The sequence below is a fragment of the Alligator sinensis genome, unplaced genomic scaffold (genome assembly GCF_000455745.1).
Source record: "Alligator sinensis unplaced genomic scaffold, ASM45574v1 scaffold447_1, whole genome shotgun sequence".
Classification (NCBI taxonomy): domain Eukaryota; kingdom Metazoa; phylum Chordata; order Crocodylia; family Alligatoridae; genus Alligator; species Alligator sinensis.
In genome coordinates, this window is record NW_005842123.1 from 1,261,605 (window position 1) to 1,277,701 (window position 16,097).

The following is a 16,097-nucleotide window of genomic DNA, read 5'->3' on the forward strand; positions in this document are numbered from 1 at the left end:
CCAGGACGTCATTCTCCCGTTGTACTCAGCCCTGGTGAGGCCACAACTGGAGTACTGCATCCAGTTTTGGGCTCCACAATTCAAAAAGGATGTGGAGAAGCTTGAGAGAGTGCAGAAGAGAGCCACACACATGATCAGAGGTCAGGAAAATAGACTTTATAGTGAGAGGCTGAGAGCCATGGGACTCTTCAGCCTGGAAAAGCGCAGGCTCAGGGTGATCCTGGTGGTTTATCAGGGGTGTTCATCAGGATCTGGGGGAACATCTGTTCATCACAGCACCCTAGGGGATAACAAGGTCAAATGGTCACTAACTCTTTCATGACTGTTTCAGGCTGGACATAAGGAAGAACCTCTTTACTGTCCAAGCCCCCAAAGTCTGGAATAGACTGTTGCCAAAGGTGGTTCAGGCACCTACTTTGAACACCTTCAAGAGAAATGTGGATGTTTATCTTGCTGGGATTCTGTGACTTCCTGCCCCTGGGACAGGGGGCTGGACTCAATGATCTTCCAAGGTCCCTTCCAGCCCTAGTGTCTATGAAAATGTTGTGCACATTTTGAATGGTAGATTTTGTAAGCTAAGATGCTAGACCCTGATCCTGCCATCTGTAGTTCAGAAGCAGGTTGCATCTGCCTGAAACTCTACTTACAACATAGGACTCTGCAAGAATGTAGTACTCCACCTGAACACTATCAAATGTATTGGAGGTCAGGAAGAGGAGCATCCCTAAGCTGTTAGCCAAAGGATTACTTAATTTTTTTTAAATAAATGCCCTATTATCGACTGGTTTCATGAATAATATTTACTATGCTAGTCACCTTGCAAGCTGTGGATATTGCACAATGTTGTTGTTCCAGTAGACTAGCTTTTTGGCATATTGTTCCTCATATTTAACTGGTTGTACCATATCATGTTAATTTATAGCACTGGGGCTATTAGCCTCCAAGCACCTGCTTAAGATATTTGCTGAATCGGGTTTTACGAACATAATACATAAAGTGCAACATAGACAGCATGAGTAATAAGTCTTGTTATGGTATTTCGCAATCAGCCTTTGCCAGTTCATATACCAGGTGTAAAATGTAAGAGGATCCCAGTGTAACTTTACTATCAGTTGCTACTAACAGTCTTTTTTTTTTTTTGTTAATTGCAGAAGAAATAACAGAAAGTGATGATGAAGACAATTTATCCTCTGTGCTACATCAGAGAGCAAAGATGCCTTGGCGAGCCTGTGGGAAGTACCTCAGCTCAGCAGGAATTTTGCTCTTACCTTTATTGGTCTTTTCCCAGCTCTTGAAGCACACTGTTATGGTGGCTATTGACTATTGTCTGGCAAAGTGGACATCTGCAGCCATTTCTGCAATGATTACAGAAAAGCAAAAGAATTGCACAGCTTGCCAGGTATAGTAAAGCCACATCTTTAATTTGACAGGTAAACCTTTTCCTACCTTAACTTCCACTTGACCTTTTATGTGTGATGTGTTGTATTCCTACTACAATGTACATCACAGAATATTTTCAGGGTTAACACATTTTTAGTTATCATCATCATGGTGCTAAATTTCTTCTTTTTACCATGGTTATAATATTCTAATCATTTCACACTGCTTGGTAATGTAGGTTTGCATCTCTAAAATAGTCTTGATAGAGACACAACTCTTTTTTTGTGTGTTGTACCTGTGTGTCTGCTGGTAGTGCTTTCAAGATGACTTCCCTAACAAATGAGAACAAAACCCTAATCTAGAATACTTCTCTTTGATTTTTACTTTAATTCTGCATGAAATTCATAATAGTGTTAGCTGTGGGATTTTATCTCTTCGAGGAAAAAAAAAACCAAACAGCTTGAATAGTGCTATGATTCATTTATTATTTTTAAGAAGGACTAACAAGTATTCCATGGTTTTTGATGCAATGCTGAAATTATTCTTTTTGAAAAACCCAATTTCCATCTGTGTATGAATTAATGTCTGTATACTTTCATTTTTGTGAATTTTGCTGTAGACTTCAGTGGGACCAAGATTTTGCTTTTGAGGCTGAATTTTAATGTAAAATTGCTAGTAATTTATTCTAAAACTTTCTGGTCTTTCTCCTACTTGCATTAGAAGAGGTACCCAACATGTGATATTAGGCTCTAAAATGAATTGTTTACTCAATTAGAATTCTCAAATACATAAACTTTTAAAGCCTTACCTCTCACATAATTCCTGGACCACCACGACAACAACATCACTCCAACACTACCATAAACTTTTAAAATAATTTTATAAGATTCTGTGATTCTGAATATCTAATCCAATCCAAACACACTTTTTACCTGAACAATTGCCTTAAGTATTGCTTAAGGTGGTTAGGACTCATTGGCGAAGTTAAATGGAGAAGGAAGCTTGTGTTTCCTCTCTTCATTGGGTGGAGAAAAATGGGCTTCTTTCCTGAAGCTGTCAGTTCTGTACTCTGTCTCCAAAATAAACTGATTTATTTTAAATTATGTTAATTGTTAAAAGATAACATTTCTACTTTTCTTTCTTTGTTTCTTAGAACTTTGATCATGCTTACTATTCAAAGGTGTTCAGCATACTCTGCTGCATCGGGATTATATTGTGTCTTGTCACATCAATAGCAGTGGAGTGGACTGGTTTGAAAGTTGCCAAAAAACTACACTCTGCTCTGCTGAATAAAATTATTTTGGCACCAATGAGGTATTCCTTTGGTTTTACTACAAGCAACATTTGATATTCCTTATTTCAAGACAGCCTTTCAAATATAGTTCTGTTTTGAAGTGACTACAAATAATTTTTTTAGTGTAGTTCATTGAAATACAGTGTGAGTTAGGCTCCTAATTGTTTGATGTCTAAAAAACCCCAAAAATCGGACTTTAATTTCCCAGTAAGACAGTATAGACATTTTTACCCTGGATCAAAATACTAACTTCTGACTTTCCAGAATCTGCAATTTTAATTATAAAAATTGGGGGGGTGGGGGGTGTTATTACTTTACTACTGCAGGTGGTAGTGGGGTCAGGAAGGCTGCAGGGGGGAGAAATGGAGGGGGGCCGAGGACAAAGGGGCCACCTGACCCTCTCCCTGCCGGCCACTATTTTCCCTGCTGTAGCAGTGAGCTGGGGACAAATATAAGACAACCCTCTGATAATTAGATTCTGTACCTGGAAAATAGTAACAAATTTATGAATTTTCTGTACATAGAACCTAATTATTGGGGGGGGTGGGTAACAGGTCACCCTCCCCAGCGCCATCTTCCCTGGCAACGCCTTACGCGGGTTGCCTTTGGCATCGTCTTTAAAGTTCTTATGTCCCGCCATCTACTCTCCTGCCACGTCTTGATGGAAATTATGATGATGATGTTCTTGTGAGTGGGAGACTGCCTGTTGTATTTTGTATGTTGGGGCCTTTCGCATAAGCAGGCCTGACCCCTGTCTTTCTCTGGATAGGCCTTCCCATCTAAACCCACCAAACAGGGTTTGACTCTGAGGCTCTAGCATTTTCCGGTGTCTTGAGGCTTATGGCCCCCTTTCCTGCTCCAATCTGGAGCCCGGCCCCCCTGGCCCAGAGGCCCCACAGCCAGAGGGTCACAAGTTCAAAGCCAGGGGACGGCCCCGAACTCGCACTTTCCCAGTCCAAAGAGAAAAAATAAATAAAATAAAAATGCACCTCAGGTCCACCAGGTCTCCCCGGCCTTTTAAGAATGCGCCTTCAGGCACCAGGGTCAGTGCACCCCAAAATCCTGTGCCCCTACTGGCACCAGGGCCTATGTACCGCCAAAAGCTGCACCCTCACTGGCACCGGGGTCCCCACTCCATAGTGGGCCCCAATATGAGGCCTCCTCCTTCTCCTAATAGCCTCACCGAAACCACCGGTGTTATTCAGTAATGAAAAAGAATGAAAATAAACAGTCCCATCCATAGGTAATAACTGCCACCAGCAAATGTGATCAAGAAAAGCAGCATGTCAGCTTACATTCGCAGGGTTCGTGCTTCGGCTCCTCACCGTCAGCTGGTCCTTGCTGAGGTGCAGCTGCCATCTCTCTGGGGCTTCCGTAGTTCCCCTCTTCCCGCCTTTGGACTGCTTACCAAGCTTCTCCATTGAGCTCTGGGAGGCACTTCTTTGCCTTTGGCTGCTGCCCCCCCCCGCTGCTCTGCCCAGGGTTTTTATAGTCCTGGCCTGCCCCTTCCAGTCAGCTGACTGGCTGGTCAGGCTCAGCATTTAACCCCTTCCTTCCCAGCACTCCATGCCCAGTAAATTCTGGCCTTAAAGGGGCGACCTGCCTTCTGGTGACAGGGCTAGGCTTCCCTGTTACAGGGGGTCATCTTAAATTTAGGAACAACTTAGATTTGAGCAAATATATTAAAGAGAAAACCCAACCAGAAGTCAGGAAGTTGCAGATTCTGTTCTATTGTACTTCTCTTTAATGGAAGTGCTTACTGTGGTGCAATGATTTACTCCTGCACAACTTCGCTGAAGCTAATAGCCTTGAACAAGTCTTACTAACGCATCATTAATGGAATTGCACAAGTATCTTTAACTGTGTAATTTGGCCTGCACAATTCTTATTTCTGGTGCCAGTGCACAAAAGACCATAATCTCAGCCTAGGGCCTCTCAGGCTCCAAGCAGGTGTTAATATAATGGCAAGATAGGGCATAGAATTCCTCAGTTCCCAATGCCAGATGTGCATGGTGAGCTGGTCTTCAGCACCGGCCCAAAAAAGCCCTCAGTCCCATATATCCACCTGATGCTATAAGTTCATATAAAACTTTTTTTAATGATTTTTTCCATCATTTATTGCTATTTCAAGAAAAAATAATGGGGTCATGCAAGATTTGGGAATACATTTAGTTTGTACCTTGTATGAACAGAGGAGTTCCTTGTATATGAGAAAGGGAAATTTTTTTTCTTATTTAATTATGTTACTTACATTGTGCAGGGACATAAAGGAAATCTAGAGAAAAAACTGATAGTGCTGGGCCATAGTCAAGTCTTTAATATGTCTGTTTTGGGAACTCAACAATTACACAGCAGGCTATGTCACTTCAGAGGCACTAGACCTATTACTCATGCCTTCCTTCTTCTCATATCCTGTCAGCATGTTCCAACTTGGGTACAGAAATAGGCTTAGTCCTTGTTGGTGCCTGGTTCCCCTATATATGGGCAGGCTAGTAGATACTCTGTAGGGCTACCTGATTCGATTTAGTGGAGATTCGGCCTGATTCGGTGGCTGAATCGCCAAATGCTAATCAAATCAGGAGACCCTTTAATCTCTCCAAGTTGAATCGGAACCCTCTGAATCGATTCAGCAATTCGGACATAGACACAGCTTTAAATGTTTTTTCTACATACCTCAAGGTACCAGGCAGCCCATGAATGCTGCAGTGCTGGGGCGGATGGAGCATCCCACAGGAGCACGGGGGGCGGTCCCCAGTGCGCTTGGCAGCAGAGCCGGAAGTGGACCAGAAGCACTTCTGGTCCACTTCCGGGTCCGCCGGGGAGTGCACGGGGGCCCCACTCCCCCCACACACCGCCAGCTCGGCAACTGGTGCCTCCTAGGTCTGGGAGAGGAGCCCAGGGTCTCCCTGCAGCCAATTGCTAAGCCAGGGAGGTGCAGGGGGACCCCCTGGGACGCTTCCCGGCTAGTCCTGGAAGTGGACTGGAAGTACTTCTGGTCCACTTCCAGGTTCGCTGCCAAGCACATGGGGGGCCCCCACCCACACACTCTTGTGGGATGCTCCGTCCGCTCCAGCATTGCAGTGTTCACAAGCCGCGCCTGGTACCTCAAGGTATGTAGAAAAAACATTTAAAGCTGTGTCTATGGCTGAATCACTGATTCGCTGAATCAGCATTGAATCTTCAGCTTCGGATTCAGGCAAATCGAATCGGGGACAGTGAGCTGAATCAACAAATTGAATCATTGTCCCCAGTTTGGGCTGAATCCAAATCGAATACAGCCCGTTTCGCACACCCCTAATATACTGTAGGCCAAAAGTTGCCTCCACATTGGAACATGGTGTTGCATCATAGGAGTATCCCCACAGTATTCCCTACTGCAGGAGTGGTAAACTCAAACTCATCCAGCCCATAGGCTGGATCAGTGTCACTGGGGTGGTCTCTGGTCTGAACCAGGAGTAATCGTCTGTGCAGTGCCTGTGGTGCCAGGTCCAGTTCACGCACCACACATGGCAGGTGCTGGCCCCAGGGCTCATTGTGCCCATGGCATGTGAGGTTGGCTTGAGCTGTGCACTGTGTGTAGTGCTTGGGCTGGACCCAGTGCTGCAAGGCAGCACAGGAGGTCAGTCCAGAGCACCACATGCAGCCCATGCCCTGGACCTCCAGTGCTGAGTGCTGGGCAGTGCAATGCCCCATGCCAATCCCACAAGCCAAGTGCAGCAGGTGGGGTGGGACTGGACTGACTGCATGCAGCACAGTGAGCCACCTTGGGTAAGCACTGTATGTGGTGTTCTGCCAGACCAGCCCTTTGAGCTAGTTCCAGCAAGGCCCTCTCTGGACTGGGTCCAGTGCCAGCAAGCAGGGCTGGTCTGGTGGGGCTCCACATACAGTGCACGACCCACACCAACCCCCTGTGCTGTGGTGGGGTTAGTTCACCAACACATGAGCCAGATCATATGGCTCCATGGACTGGGTCCAGCCCACAGGCCATATGTTTAACACCCCTGCTCTACTGCAATCAATAGATATCCATGTGTTTTAATGCAGAACATAGCTCAAGAGAAATGGGTGTCAGAAGGGAAAATTTTAAAAATTACTTAGGTATTGAATTTCTTACTTTTTCCCATTTATTGTCTGTTATAGATTTTTTGAAACCACCCCGTTGGGAAGTATCTTGAACAGATTTTCTGCTGATTGCAATACCATTGACCAGGTACAGAATAAATAAAACTATTCACTGAATTCTGCATGCGGGTTTCCCTGCACACTTCCCCCCGCCCCCATAATCTCCAATAAAAACAAAATGTCTCTGAATGTTTCACATTATATTAAGATGAACTAAATCTCACTTAGTTATAATTGACCAGAGAGGGTTTTAACTTTATTTATTAATTAATCCAACCTACTGAGAGTATTTAGTTTACATGCCTTTATCTTTACATTATGACTTGTGGTATTCTAGAAAATAGAAGTCCAGTTCTTAAAATTAAGTTCTTTAAACACTTTCAATTAATCAGATACCATCCAAATGTCAGAGTTTGTGGTTTATTTTAACAAAGGGACCTAGTGTTGTCTCATGGTTGAAGCACTTGCTCCTCATGGAAATAAAATTATGGCAACAGTCCAGTGGTCTGATCACCTGCAGCTATAGTATAGTTCCAAACACAAAAGCCAGTTGGTCACTTTATCCTATCTCCATTGCCACTTGCACACGTTTTCTTTTGGAGGAATGTCCTACAGTACATACAGTGATGTGTTGATATAATGAATTCCAGGAGACTTGCAAACATATTTCTGTATAGTGAAATGTTGTTAAAGTGAAGTTTGCCAAGTTTGAAAGAGTACTCCCCAGAGGCTTGATATATGTAGTGTGGGACAGGCAGCAGATGCCAGGGGACAACTGCAATGAACAGGCAGGAACATATTGTGAAATGAAGTCAGAAACATTAACTGGGTACATTGACTATATTATTTTAATACATAAGATAATACAATACTGTCTGATTGATTCAGTGTATGAAATTAGTTATCTTCTTCTGCACTGCTTGATAATGCCTGTACCTGCATGTCTTTCCAAGTAATGTTTGAATATATCTGCACTCTAAAATGTTGTCTGGGACATCTCTGAGTGATAATGGCTCTCTTTGTGTTTGTAAACAAGAGGAAAATGAACATACAGATACTTTTCCATCTTCTCCTTCTCCATTTTATTTTTGCATGTATAATTTTGTCAACAGTGGATATACTGGATAGCTCTGGCACCACCAGAATATCATTATCTACAGTGATGCAGTATTGGAGTGTAATTTCAGTAGACATGTCAGTTTTCTAGCAAACCTCCATCTACCATTCTAATATAGCAGGATCATTGCACTTTGTTCTGGCTGTAGTTTGTCATATCATTGCTGATGTGCCACTGGCTGGGTGCCTGCTTTACAGCATCATTTGCTGATGATACCATGACTAATGTTTCTCCGTTCAGCTGCTGCTATTTGAATGCCACAAAGAACACCAGTGATTGAAAATTCATTAATTTCCAAGTTTGCTGAAACTTTTTCCACCGTTCTTGATCTGTTGATTGGCTTAGTAGCATGAATGATCCTTGATCCAGTGGCTGCAACACAGTAGATAAGTTGGATAGAAAGAACTCCATTTTCATTATTTTTAATGCCTTGGGCACTAAGCTGTATGTGGAACACAAGCAAAGCAATTTTTCTTTGTGCTACCTTCATTCTAACATCAAGACAAGGAAGCCATTCCTTGAATAGCTCTGTAGTCATCCAAGTCTGTGCATTGGACAATGGTCAGACAACAGGCTTGTCCCATTTTAAAGCAGTTATGGCTTTTATATTTGCCAGGTATTAATGGCTTTGGCTTATCTGTACCACTTGCATTGCAATACAGCATCAGAGTCAGTTTCTGTTTTGCCTGCTTTGAAGGTGATAGCGATCACTCTTTTGGGCTGGCGTTCTATTGGGCATCATCTATTTGAAAAGACCTATCTTATCTGCATTATAAATACTATTCCTTGAGTATTTTTTCTGGATATTTTGCACATTCCCACTCTGAAGTTCAAGTGTTCACAGCGGATTGGCTTCTGCATTGCACACCATTGTATATATAAAACTATGCTGCTCTTAAAACTGATAACACTGAGTATATTTGCAAATACCAATGCCTTAATACACAGTAGCCTTCCACTTACTAGATGCTTCTAACATGTATATCCAGAAACCTCTTATAAATCACATTGTCCACATTTTCAGATCACTGATCTGAACATGCAACTCATGTGCTTTCCTGAATTATGCTTTAAATGTTATGTCTGTCTTTTTAAAAGATTGACAGATTTGATACTGCTGTTACATTTTTTTAGCAACATCACTCATTTTGATTCCACGATTCACTTCATTTATAATTTGCAATTTGTCCTTCAGAGAAAATTGCTTAGCCTTTCTCTCCTTCTCTACTACAACCAAACCAACAATGCATTGGGATACATGAATACAGAGATGTGGTTTGTCACATGACTTCCTGTATCCAAGGCCTATATGCAGTACTGGCAGGCAAATAACAAGAGAAAGAAGGTAATGTCACACTACAAAGGTAGTTGCATTTCCTTTTGACACTACATTTCATCTATTTTTACTTATATTCATTATAAATTCGTTATACTGAAATGCAATAATATAGGATTGCATGGGAGATGGGTTGGGGATTTGTGTTTTGTTCTTTATCCTGAAATTTTCATTCTCCTGATGTTCCTTATGCCAACATTTCACTGTGTGTGCAGCCACAGCAGAGAGAACCCACCACACTTCTCTAGAACTCACCTGCCAATTCAGAAAGAGCCCTAAATGCCAACATTTAAAATCACAGTAGTGGGGTTTTATTATAAGTGGGGAAAAGAAAGAATAGATATGTTGAATGTCAGTTTATGTATTATACATTTATTTCCCTTCCTTTACTGTGGATATTTTACTGCTCTCTATTTTATTCGTCTAGCACGTTCCTGCTACTCTGGAGTGCCTAAGCCGTTCCACCTTGCTGTGTGTGTCTGCTCTCGCTGTAATTTCCTACGTCACACCAATGTTTCTCGTTGCCCTGGTTCCTCTTGCTATCATATGTTATTTCATCCAAAAATACTTTCGAGTGGCATCGAGGTAAGAATATCGACTCGGTTCATTCTGGCAATTGAAATGTGCTCTGAAGTACACGATATGATACCAGGGAACATAGTGTTTAAAAATGGGTCCTGCCAAGGCTTTGCTCCTGTTTGAAAGTTAGCCAAATTCTCTACTGTGGAAAGTGTTTATTTTGCAGCAGCTTTGTTTGGAACTATTAAAATTGAACTTTTGGAAAGCAGGTGGGAAATCTTTGCTTTCATAATGAAACCAGTGGTCTTGCTGGAATGCACGGGCTATACCAAAACATTGGCTAAATGCTTGCCTTTCCAATGGGTTGAGCATTAGGGTTAGGGACAGACATTACACATAAACTGGCTTAAGTGATTGGAAACTGGTTTAAACCTGTAACAGAACAGAAGTTCAGTGGACATAAACCACTTTCAAAATGGCCAAAATCAGTTTAAGGTAAACCTGGTTGGAAGTAGTATCAGACTGAACTGATCAGGGTCAAACCGGTTTGTGAAACTTCTGTCCCAGACCCCTTCCTGGTTCAAGTTAACTCACCCTCCCCCAGCATCCCAGGATGCTTTGCAGCCCTGGGCTGTGCTGTCTGCTCCAGTGGAGCAGGGACTGCCTCACCCCTCTGTGTTTAGCTTGCTTCTTGCATGCATCCATCAGCCCATAGGGACGGGGCGGGGGAGGGAAGAGGAACAGACCCCCAGATCCCCCTAGCCATGGTCTACACAGCACATAGGGGAAGAGAAAGCCTCTGTGGTCGGGGATATTCAGTGTTCAGTAGCCCTCCCCTCTCCCCTTTCCCAGCTGCTGATTGCTTCAGTGACTGGTACAGGAGGGAGAGAGAAGTTCTCCAGGCCAAGTGCCTGCTTGTGCAGTCCAGCATGGGGGCACCAGGGAGCCCCCACCTTGGGGAGCTTTCCCTTACCCCAGCCCAGTGTCCTGCAGCCCCAGGGAGCTGAGAGGAATTCTTCCTCTCCCCAACCCCACCGCTGCTTGCCTTAGCTGCTCAGGCAGCCTCAGGAAGTAAAGGGAAATTCTTCTGCTCCTTCACAGCCAATTTTGCCTCAGTTGCTGTGAGTCTGAGGCAAAAGTAGTTGCAGCGGAGTGGAAGAATTTCCCACCACTCCCTGAGGCTGCCCAGGGCTATCCCTGAGATTCACAACACCTAAGGCAAGCAATGGTGGGGTTCAGGAGGGGAAGAATTGCCCTATGCTCCCTGGGGCTGCCCAGGGCTGGGGTGGAGGGAAGCCCCCCAAGGTAGGGGCTCCCCGGTGCCCCCATGCTGGGCTATATGGGTAGGCACCCAGCTGAGAGGACTTCTCCCTCTCTCCTGTGGCAGCCACTGAAGCAATCAGCAGCTGGGAAGGGGGAATTCCCCTCGGCTTCCCAAGGCTGCCTGAGCTGGGGAGCCCAGGCTGGGGGAAACCCCCTGAGGGAGAGGCTTCCCCCAAAGTGAGCCAGCACCCAGGCAGGGGGCTCCTCAACCCCTTGTGGGAGGACAGCACAGGATTGGAGACACATGGCTGGGCTGGCAATGACCAGCAGGCTAGGAGTCATGCTGTAGTGCCCCTGCCTATTGTTATGGGTCAGTGCAGGCCTCTCCCTGCCTTTCCCAGTTGAAAACTGAGCATCAGTTCAGTTGGTTATCAAATGAACCTATACAACTTAGAGGAAACTACCTAGCAGTGGCGCCACATACAGGGTGCACAGGGGCATACCTGTACCCCCTGACAGCGCTAGTGCACCCCCTGTCAGCCAGCGTTCCCTGGCAGGGGGGCCAGGCGAGAGCACCGGTGCCCCCCCTGAGAGCGCCAGCTGGGGGGTGGGGGTGCTAGGAGAAGCGGTCCCCCCATGGCCAACCCCGCTCACCCAGGGCTCTCCCAGCAGCATGCCTGGACGTGCTAGGGGTGCACTGCTGCCACCTGTGGGTCGGTGGGATCGGCCACAGGGGACCACCCCCTCCCCCCCCCGGGCTGCAGGATTGGCCACAGGGGAATCCCCCTCCCCTGGTCAGCAGGATCAGCCACGGGGGACCCCCATCCCCCCCACAGTCTTTGACTGCTGAGGGGGCAAGCGCCCCGCCCTGCCCCACCCCCCCTGACTCAGGAGGCACCAGTTGCCCATGCTGCCTAGATTGAATCAGTTCTGCTTTGGTCTTCTTGACTGTCTCTATACTTAGCCTAGGAGTAACTAGAGACATGGCAGCAAAGCAGAAAGAATCTCAGGAAGCAAACAGAAGAATGGAGCATGGTTAGCAGTAGTGCTCTCTGAGGCTGCCAAAAGATGCATCAGTCTCTCATACCTTCTGTGGGGCTGGCCCGGAGGGCTGTGTCTAGGATCTTTCAATTCTCTATCTATGATCTTGATGTTTTAGTTCTTGGACCAATTTGAGTGGGAAATTGCAGAAGAATAAATCATCCACAGACTGGATTGTGATGAGTAGGGTTTGAACAGGGATTGTGGATTCTTATTTTATTACCTGGATTAGCTGAGGATCCCTGCCTTTCATCATTTCTGCCCTGTTAGTATCTCTCCTGTTAATCCTAGTGCTTAACCCACTGAAAAGGTGAGAATGTAGCTGTTAGTTTGTGTACACTGTGAATTTTGATACAGAAATGTTACAGTAGCCATTCCAGTTCACTGAAACCCAAATGAAGTTTCATAAGTAACTCTGAGAAATTAGAACGGATGAACAGGTTGCCTTCTAGGGGTGAAGTGCCACAGGACATCACAGAGCTCCAATGATGTACGTAACAGTTTAATAAGAAATGTCCTCTTACTTTCAGAGGACCATCTCTCTTGCTGTTAGTGGATCCTGAGCTCTGCATCAGAATCTATTTCACATTCTTCTTCTTCACCTTGTGATTTTATACTTCTGTTCTGCTGATGTTTCATTTCATTCCCCAAGATACTAGAGAGACTTTTTTTAAAGCAGTAACTGTACTACTTAAGCTGAATTTTAAACATCATTTCTAGGGACCTACAACAGTTGGATGACAGCACACAGCTACCGTTGCTTTCCCATTTTTCAGAGACTGTGGAAGGTCTAACCACTATACGAGCTTTCAGGTATCTTTTAAAGAAAGAAATACGTTTATTTTGTTTTGAAATATGAAGTATACAGGATGTACATCATGAGCCATATGTTCAGCCTGACTTTCATGGGACCTCAGCTTCTACCCTGCAATTTTGTAAGGGCAGATAGTTGCTGTTCAGACGTTCTAGAAGATGTAAGTACCTGCTTACATCAGTAAATTGAATTCTTAGACACTCCAGTGACTTAAGATGTGGGAGTAAAAATTTACCTGTGGATATTTTATTTACAAGTGCAAGAACAGAAGCTGATGTCTGAAAATCCAGGATTTCATGAAGAATTCAAATAGTAATAAAACCTTAGCCTGCAGTCTTCCAAGTTCTTTCTTGCCTCTGTTTCATAGCAGGAACAGTTTAAGATTATCTAGTACAACAGAGTGGTGTATTTGCTTTAAAACATGCTGGTCACCATCTCCCATTTTAGGATACTTGTAAAAGTTCTGCTGAACTTAATATGTTTCCCCTGACCCAGAATTATCTGTGTTTTTCATGTTGAGTTAGTCAGTCAGGCATCTTTCAGGACCTAATCTCAGCTAAACATAACTGTAAAATGAAAGTTAAACGTTGTTAGCATCTCATCTTTTGAATTCTGCAATTTTTTGTGATAATTCTGAAAGCTGAATTTACAAACTTTACAATAACAGTACATAGCACTTTTCATCTACAAAGTTATATATCTATTGAATAGTATAATTCATTTTTTCTCTTTTTTTTTTTTAAGGAAAAATGGTAATTTAGAACTTTATACTTGGATTTAACGTGTTTCATATTTAAATCGTCCCAATCAGGATTTCAAGCTTAGAGCTCAGTGACACAACAGTAAATTGGTATTCTTGCTGCTGTTTGGCTAGTGTAACAGGAGAGCACCTCTGTAATTTCTTTGTTAATTCTTATTTACACACTTTTTATTCATTTCTTGAATAACGGTATTCTCCAGTTTCTTGGTATTCATTCAGCTGTGTTCTCCTTAAAGGATATGTAATTCACTATGCCTTTCAGGTATTGAATTTCTGTCTTTCCCTTTTATTCTCATTCTCTTCTACTTCGGAGGAAGTGAGGAGGGCTTCTTGAGCATTAATCTTCCACTGCTTCAGGTTGTGTTAGAAAAAAATCCTCTTGGTACCATCTCCTTGATACTCTTGGTTGCTTAGAACAGTCCTTTTAGATTTCCTGTTATCACTGTGAAATGAACAGCCCAGCAAAGCCTGCTCAGAATTTAGGAAGGTGATGCTTATTCATCTATTTGAAATCCCAGACTAGCTGATGGGGCTGTGACACCCCCCCCCACCCCCCACCCCACTAGCAGTAGACTGCCAGTAAGTTGTGTATTCCATCTACATGCCAGTCTTCTGGGTTGGCTTGCCTCTTGGCTATTTTTAGAACAACCTTGCTTTTCAGCTGCCTAATGAGTAGTAGCAGTGGAGTTTAGACTGCCAGGCCTGAGCAAAATACTCAGTCCTTATATCCCTAAAAATAACACACTAACCCAAGGATCCAGTCATGTAGCTAGCAGGTGCCAGTTGTTCTTGGAGTGTCCTTACTGTTGTTTATTTGCTGCCCTGTATTTGCTCAAAATGGCTAAGAGACACTTATGAAGATCCAGGAAGGCTGTCAGAAAGACAGCTGCTATTGTTGCTGCTGCAGCCACAAATAAACTTTCAGCGTGTAAGTTTGACATATCATGTCCACATCTTACCCAGTGCTTTGAACACTTTGATATAGTTGCCCTAAACAATAAATAAACCGTGAGCATAAGGTTCCAGCAGAAAGGATGTTAAGCTCCTTTGTACGTCAGGGGGACCTGAAATTCTTGGATGCTTTGGGAGCAGCTTTTGTAGAAATATTCTTAGCATTTTGATGCACTCTATTGACAGTGAAAGTTTGTTCCCATCTCCAGTTCAAGACCCCCACACATTCCCTTGGGGAACTGTACCACATCAGGATCCTTACTTAGCCTTTTATTGTACCCTGGTTGTTGGATAAGGTGTGAGCAACCTAAACATAATAATCCACAGCTCTGCAGCACACTCCTTTTCTAAAGGCCCAATAACTTTATATGATAAGTAACTTTATTGGACATTTGAGGGCTGTGCTTGGAAAGGGGTAAAAGAACATTTTTATTTGATATACAGTGGAATTTTACTACACTATCTATGTGCCTTATCATTTGTGCAAAACATTGATTGTGCCCCTCATGTTTGTTTAACGATTTCACTAGCAGAGAGCTGTATTTTATAACTAAGACTTCATTTATTTAAAAAAATATATTCTACAGTGCATTTGGCAGTAGACTGTGTAGTATGCTCCAGTACTATTTTTTATTTACAGCTGTCAAAACAGGTGTACAAATGGAACATGATTTGCCTATTTGCCAACTTTAGAACATATACCAGCAAATAGCCTGATATACCCATGCAGCCCCACTAAAGTCATTGCAGGAGTATGGCCTAATTCACAAGATTCACTAATTTATAAGTTTTCTCCCAATCATTCATGCAAATTGTTGTAATTTTACTGAGGAGATTTATACAACTCCCAGTAAAGATTTGGATCACAACAGAGTTTAGGTGGCAGTGAGGCACATGGGTGAGATCAGTCTGATTACTAGGTGCCTAAGTAGTTTTATGGTCTCTGAATGCATGTACACATGCGCTTTATTGCACAGTAACCTATGTGACTGTGCATTAAAGCATCACGTAAAAATGTTGCAAATACGTTAATGAACAGTAAAATAGGCTACTGAGCATTAAATGTCACTAAAAAAAGTGCACTTTTGGTACTTGTGCATTAGGGCAGCCTAACATGCATTCATATGGAGGTACTCATATTGGAGGTACTAAATTTAATGCGCATCAAGAGAAGCACATCCGTGCACATGTAGATGCACCCACTGGCCATGTCTAGACAAGATACTGACTGCACAGTAGCTTGTGAGTACTGCACAATAGCGTCATGTGGCAGAAAGCATGACGTGATGCTACTGTGCAGTAATCACAAGCTACTGCTCAGTCAACGTCACAAAATAGTCATTCCTCAGTGCAACTGTGCAGTAACTCAGTCGACCACTCCCCTGTCTGGACATGCAAATACTGCTTGAATTTCTCATGTGGGCCAGGGGATGTTCCAACCTTTAGGCATACTGACTTGGAGGCTAAGATAAATACCTCTTGAAAACAGGACCCACAAAC

At 43.6% G+C, this 16,097-nt stretch overlaps 1 protein-coding gene across 1 annotated transcript in view; it reads left to right on the top strand.

Moving 5' to 3' along the window:
• Positions 1-16,097, top strand: part of ABCC8 (ATP binding cassette subfamily C member 8) — a 154,741-nt gene that overhangs the window by 121,490 nt on the left and 17,154 nt on the right. Inside the window, exons 26-30 of the mRNA XM_006024884.3 lie at positions 1,152-1,399; positions 2,534-2,694; positions 6,815-6,884; positions 9,677-9,834; positions 12,793-12,885. Coding sequence (XP_006024946.1) covers positions 1,152-1,399; positions 2,534-2,694; positions 6,815-6,884; positions 9,677-9,834; positions 12,793-12,885 — 730 coding nt within the window. The remainder of the gene's footprint in view (positions 1-1,151; positions 1,400-2,533; positions 2,695-6,814; positions 6,885-9,676; positions 9,835-12,792; positions 12,886-16,097) is intronic.